Below are 7,103 nucleotides of genomic sequence, written 5' to 3' on the forward strand. Positions count from 1 at the left end.
AGCCTTTTAGCAGAAGGCGAGTCTACCCTCTTTAGCCCAAGAATCTTCTTGATGTGTGCCTGGAAAACAAGTCTTTTGTTATAAAAGCGTTTATTAAGTATATCCAGAGCCGCACGATTATTGTCACTGGAGAGCTCTAACGATCGAACCGAATCCAAAGCCGCATCAGCGAGGCAAGAGCGAAGGTGCTGCAACTTCTCGATGTCACTGAGATCCGCATCCGCTTCAATCACCGATTTGAACATTGCCATAAAATCCGAGAACTCGACGTATCCACCAGAAAATTTAGGCACCTTCAGCTCAGGAAGTCGCTGCTTGTGAGCCATGATGATGGTACTATGTCCGGAATGGCTTGGCAGAGTCGTAGAATGGGCAGCGGCGTGTGACTGGCTTACTTCAACAGCAGCCAGCAACTCAGCTTTCAACGATATGAAAAGAGTATCGAAGTTTTCGCGCAGCTCACTCCCAATCTCGTTTTGATCGAGAGCCTCCAACTCATTATGGGCCTTATTAAATTCCTCTCGAATTTCTGCCAACATATCAAGGCGCACCTCGACTTCCGCGGCGGTCAGCTTATCGATTTTATTCCCCGCGAAGGATTCGCCAAGCCTGTGCAATCGATCATATAATGACTGACTTTTACGCTTATACAGATTCAGCCTGGAATCAGCCACCACAATATTTCCGCCCGCGCCTGTATTCGGATCGTTGTCCATGTTAACCGTTGTGCAATTCGACACAAGAACGGAAAATGAAATACCGCTTAAGCGACGATGTATAGACGCGAGAGCGAGAATGCAAGACACGAAAAGTCAAGAACCGCGGCTGCAGCTGCGCAGAGAATGAGAGATTCGACGCTTAAAGTACCGGAATTTGTCTATAAATATTCCAGCCGCACTCTCACTGAATTTGCACTTTAAACTGTTTTTCAACGTGCACCCAAATGTATTTCTTGGTAGTTAAACTACCCAACAACAAAATATTGTATAAATAATAAGTGTTTTAACGGAACGCGATTAAGCAATGGTTTTATATCACGTCGGGGGTCACCAATGTTTGAGATGCCAAGCTTTTTTGGCACCTATGTGTTTCAAAAATGAAAAGAGATTTCGGGTTAAACTTTATAATTCGTATTTAATCTTGGTGGCTTAGCGGAAGCCGATTGCTTGCTATTGCCAGATAAACCTTATGCGAGATCGATATGCAACCAATGCGCAGAGGGGTTAGCATAGAACTGAACTATAGACGACGGCGTTAGATCAAAGTGATTGCCGAAGTGGCGGCAGCAGATCAAAGTAGTTGCCGAAGTGGCGGCGGCAGAGAGCCCCTTTAGCGGGAGAGCGCAGCAGCTCTGCAGAACGTCAACGTTTTACAACATAGGCGGCTCTCTCTGCTCATACAATAATAATGTTAAAGTTACGGTTATTCTTCAGCGGCTGGCCCGAACAGGGCCAGATAAGGAAGGTGATTGTGTGATTCTGTTTATCTTATCAACGACAAATTTTGACCCCAGGGGCGTCATTTATAATCCTCAATTTGTTTGCATACTAAAGCAACATTAGCCGAAGAGCTACCTACAAAAGAGAAGACGATGTTTCCTGATTCCCAATTCGTAGGCTATTGATAAACAATCAGTTGGGGAATATTCAAATTAGCCAGGTCTCATGTGTGATTAGCCGATTTCTCACACATTTCAAGCATCAAAGCAGACAGCAGACACAACGGATCAGAACAGAACAGAACACAACAGAGCGGAGAAGACGTTGAGCTGACGGCTGGAGGGATCAGATCCCACAGAAGAAGCCGCGTTGAAATTTACGAAAAGAGCCACCTATAAATCGCAAGATTTCAGCACTGCCCAGGGCTTTATCTAAAGCTCCATTCGGAACAGTATTCAAAGCATAAAGCGTAACCAATTGATTGCTAATTGATATTGATGTGTCGATTATTTTATGCTTATTGTTTATGATCGTTAAATTTTGATATACCAAAAGGCGAGCGAGATCGTACACCAAACTTGATTCAAATTTGTAGATCTCTTTGAACACTCAAGCCACTCACTGAGTACTTCTCAGGCCTTGTCTTACCTTGTCTTCAGTTGGATTGTTATAATTTAATAACTACACGGGAGGGCAAATTAAGTCTGTAGTTCGGGTACCACAAAAACCACTTAAAGACGCTTTCTTTAATTGCCCCCAAAACGAAGATTTGGTTTTTATTTTTCGAGAAACCTGTGGGGTAGCTTTCGGCTGCGGATGTGGCTGTGACTGTGGCTCTGCCTCCAGCTGCTGGCCAGCTCCATGGAGAGACAGTCATTTGTGTGAAAATCATCGTAGCATGAAGCGTTGTCAAATACCGTTTGTTGCGGGGGTCGGTCCACTCTCATGCTTTTGTTTCGGCCATTTCAAGGTCTGTACAGAAACCTTCTGTTGGGTCAGACCTCCCTCCATTGACCAGAGCAGAGCTCTAACAATGCGGGTTCTGGCATCATTTTCATAGAAACGGCATTAGAAGTTACTCATACGCAGCGTGGGTTGGATAAGATTAACGAAAGCCCACATAGACATAGCTCATCCTCCCCATTCTCACTTGACTCTTTGCAGACAGCAGAATGAGCTCTAACAACTGCGGTTTCATCGATCCGCAGGGCCAGTTGAGCGCAGCCCTCGCTAATCGGGACATACGGGAATTCCACACTGCCCTGGACAGCGGTGCCCAGGCCAGTCGCCAGGACGATCGAATGCCTCTCAGGTGGGCTCCTGCATTCAGCTGCTGCTCGAGTACGGAGCCTCTCCGAATTTGGTGGATCAGGGCGAGTTCACGCCCCTCCACAATGTGCTGAAGAATAGAAAGATTGAGGCACGCACTAAGCTGGAGCTGATCCGACTTTTCCTGAAACAACCACAGTTGGACATTGACAGCTATCGAAACGGGCAGGTACGCCAGATGCTGAGGGATCAGTATCCGGAACTGCCGTTGCCGGAGCTGCGCGAGGCCGGAGCAGAGATCGACTGCGAGCGACTCCTCCGCACGCTGCGGGACGGAGACGAGAACCAGTTCGAGCAACAGTTCGCGGAGTACCACCAGAACGTCAGCGGAAACAGCGGAACGTCAGGAGGAGTATCAGTCCCTGCTGGCGGAGAGTATCAAGCGGGGCAAGCAGCGAGCCTTTGAGGCCATCCTCGAGACGGGCATCAACATTAATCCTTCAAAATTGAGCGACATCAGCCCCGTGGAGTTGGCCGTAATCTGGGGCAACCACAGGGCGCTAGAGAAGCTGTTGAAGCATCCGCAGCTGAGGCTGACATCGCATTCCAAGCTGCTGAACGCGGTTATCAGTCGCCTGGGTGAGCAGCCACTGGACGACTTCTGTGACCACCAGCGCTGCTTCCAGATGCTGCTCGAGAGCGATCGTGTGGACATCAATGAGGCGGACAAGGCTGGCCTGGTGCCACTCTCCTATGCGGTCAAGTATCGCAACACAAAGGTGGCACAGGAGCTTCTACGGCAGGGAGCGTACATCGGGGCGAGAAGCGCGTTCGGAGATCTTCCCATACAGGAGATGGACCCGAAAGTGCTGGAGGAGCACTTCGATTCCTGCATCACCACCAACGGGGAGAAGCCCGGTGACCAGAGTTTCGAGATCATCATCAACTACAAGAATCTGATGAGACGCCAGCGAGAGCCCGGGCAGTCGGACAAGCGGAGCATTGGCCATCTTCACCAATTGGAGGACGAGATGACTCCAATCGCACACATCGCCGATTCCAAGGAGCTGCGTTACCTGCTGCAGCACCCGCTAATCTCGAGTTTCCTCTTCCTCAAGTGGCACCGCCTCTCGGTGATCTTCTATCTGAACTTTCTACTTTACTCTCTCTTCACTGCCTCCATTATCACGCATACGCTCCTTAAGTTCCACGAAAGCGACCACACGGGCCTGACTGCACTCTTCGGCCTGTTATCTTGGATAGGGATTGTGTATCTCATGATCCGAGAGGTGCTTGCCATGTCGCCGCTGCTGTACTTCAGGTCCATCACGAACTTGATGGAGGTGGCTCTCATTGTCTTGTCGATCCTAACCTGCATGGAAGCCAGCTACGACAAGGAGACGCAGCGCATACTGGCCGTCTTCACCATTCTGCTGGTGTCCGTGGAGTTCTGCCTGCTGGTTGGCTCCCTGCCAGTACTCTCAATTTCGACGCACATGCTCATGCTGAGCGCCGTCTCCAGCAGCTTCATCAAGAGCTTTGCTCTCTACTCGATCTTTGTGCTTACATTTAGTCTGTGCTTCTACATACTGTTTGGCAAGCCCCAGGTGGATTCCTCCTCTCCGAAGGTCTGCACGCAAGAGCCAGCAAAGGAGGGAGAAGATGATGGTAACTTCAACACATTCTCCGTGCCCATCGAGGCGCTCATCAAGACGATTGTGATGCTCACGGGAGAATTTGATGCCGGTGACATAAAGTTTGACAGCGTCTACACTTACCTGATCTTCCTGCTCTTTGTGTTCTTCATGACCATTGTGCTGTTCAATCTCCTGAATGGTCTGGCTGTCAGCGATACTCAGGTGGGTTTATATTTCCTTTTCTTCCTCGGCTTTATCCAACTGTTTTCTCCCCTCTCTTTTCCCACAGGCCATCAAGGCCCAGGCGGAACTGAACGGCGCCATTGTCCGCACCAATCTGCTGACCCGCTACGAGCAAGTTCTCACTGGCCGAGATGGACACGCTCAGACCTCATCGTCCCAGTTGAACAAAGGTAGTCGGTTCGCTCGAGGAAGACCATGAGCTAGTCACCGGTTCAATCGTAATTTTCTTCATGCTTTTCTTGAGTTTCACGCCCTCGTGGCTTTTCCCACACTTGGGACCCCACTAGGCAGAAAAGCGAAAGGAGAGAAAATCTTCACTGATGAATCGCCTGATCGGATCGGATGGGCTGTTATATACTCACAACACATACTCATTGGCCGCATTTGCGAATCGCTGGGCTGTGAACAAGCTTGAATTGAAAGAGTGTCGGCACTTCGGTGTGCCAAAGATACATATCTTTACCCCTTGAATCAGCTCGTGTTGATTTTTCTGCCGTGCATTGCACTTTTGAGCTCAGGTCCTAAACGAGAGTCACACACCACACACATGCACATTATTATCATTATCATCATCATTATGATAATGACTGTGAGCGAACGAATGCTGATGAAGCCTCATTGTCAATGTCGAAAGTTATGGGATTGGTTAAGGAAACCCAAGGTGGGATATGAAAAGTATTGCGTTCTGCTCTGGCATAGGATCCCAGCTTTAATATTAGGGGGATTCTCCTTCCAAGCAACGATGCGACAATCAACGGACATTGATTAACAACTGTATGTACATATGCATCTACAGTGGGTACACAGCAAGGCAGGCGCGATTAGATACAGTCCAGCGCCGAGCAGCGTAGACACCCAGTACCCTGCCACCCTCCGAGGGAAACAGAGAGCGATGAAGGGGGATCTGTGTGTGCGTATCCAATGAATTAATATTTCATTCTAGAAAGCAGTTGTCTGCGTTAGTTGGGCACACACACACATAGTACATATATGCTGGCAGCGTTCCCATTCAATCTAGTCGACGGCTGATGCACTCCAGTAGCCCCCGCTGGAAACTTCCGCAGATTCTGGAACGCAGAGGATGCGGGCTATCGGCGACAGGGGAATACTACTAAGCAGAAAGAGAAGGCGAGTTCATATTATTGCCAATTTAATGCAAGAAAAATAAAGAGAGTGGAGTGGGCCATGGGCCCCCAGTGCGCTCTATCGAGCTGAACTCGCTCTGGCTCTGACAGGTCTGGCTCTGACATGAGCACGACTCCTCCTCTTGGTCCTCCTCGGTGGGCATCGCGTAGTCGCCCTCGTAGTCGCCCTCGTAGCGGCAGTCGGAGTACTCTTCGTGGGGGTCGTCGTAGTAGTCTCCGCGGCTGTCCGGAAAAGCGCCGCCTATCCAGAGGAAGCTCAACACGGGCGGTGGTCCCATCGAAGCCCTCTGTGGCACAGCATTGAATCTGCAGGGAAGCCGGGGGTAAGTTATGTCCTGGGGGGAAGGGGAGTCTGGGCTGCTGCCGCTCACCCATCTGAATCCTCCATCGGTGGGAAGGTGGGGGATTGAGCGTGACCTATTGGACCCATTGGGCGGGACAGCAGAGGACTGGTGTAGATTTGGCCTAGGAAGGGCATCGCATTGAGTCCATTCTTGTCGGCGGAACCTTCGGGGGGGACCTGCAGCCCCGGCTGCTGCTGCTGCTGGTCGGTAAAGACGAAGGATCCCATGGATCCGAAAATACCCGCGAGCGGGTGAATGGGGAACGTGGATTGTTAATAGTTGGATTCATCTTATTCCAGCACGTGTGAGAAAATATTCGTTCATGGGCTTTGTTTTGTATTTGTATTTTTATTTACTTTATGTTCCCTGTGCTTTCGATATATATTTTTGCTTGGCTTTACATCTTCCTTAAGCTGCTGTTTTGTGTCACAGCCAACCTGTCATTTGTACATTGAATTGCTGCTCGAGAGGTCTCTTTGGAGTAGTGTTGTGTTGCTCATGAGTGAGTGAACAAAAAAGAGTTGTTCACTTAAGTGAGCAACTGAACATGTTCCTTCCAAGTTGTTCTTTTTTGTTCACTTGTTCTTTGTTGTTCACTTGTTCTTTTTGGTTCACTTGTTCTTTGTTGTTCACTTGTTCTTTTTTGTTCACTTGTTCTTTGTTGTTCACTTGTTCATTTTTACTCACTTGTTCTCTACTCACTTTTTGCGCAATTTTGCTCCTCAAAGGGCATTTTGCGATGTGGCAGCTTTGCTCATATTTGCGTTTACCTCACACTTTTTATATTACGGGCAAAGCTGTTTACAATTTTGAAAAATTCACTATGTCGCTTATTCGGAAGTATAGTGAGATTTGGAACTATTTCGAGGAAGTTGGACGCCAGGAAGCCAAGTGCAAGTATTGCAAATCTATTTTGAGTTGCAAATCTCAAAGCAACTTAAGCCGCCATTTAAAGAGCAAGCACCCGGCGTCTATGGAGCCCGTTATCCGGCAAAACACCGATGGCCCGATTTTTGTGCAAAGTGC

The 7,103-nt window shown here is 48.8% G+C and overlaps 1 protein-coding gene across 1 annotated transcript; it reads left to right on the forward strand.

Moving 5' to 3' along the window:
• Positions 1-3,223: 3,223 nt before the first annotated feature.
• On the forward strand, positions 3,224-4,709 carry LOC117195145 (transient receptor potential cation channel protein painless-like; the record flags this gene model as incomplete). The annotated part of the gene is made up of 2 exons (XM_033399793.1): positions 3,224-4,567; positions 4,635-4,709. Coding segments are annotated over 2 exons (1,419 nt in total), but the record flags the coding sequence as incomplete, so codon positions are not given.
• Positions 4,710-7,103: the final 2,394 nt, after the last annotated feature.

The sequence above is a fragment of the Drosophila miranda genome (genome assembly GCF_003369915.1).
Source record: "Drosophila miranda strain MSH22 chromosome Y unlocalized genomic scaffold, D.miranda_PacBio2.1 Contig_Y6_pilon, whole genome shotgun sequence".
In the NCBI taxonomy this organism is placed as follows: Eukaryota; Metazoa; Arthropoda; class Insecta; order Diptera; family Drosophilidae; genus Drosophila; species Drosophila miranda.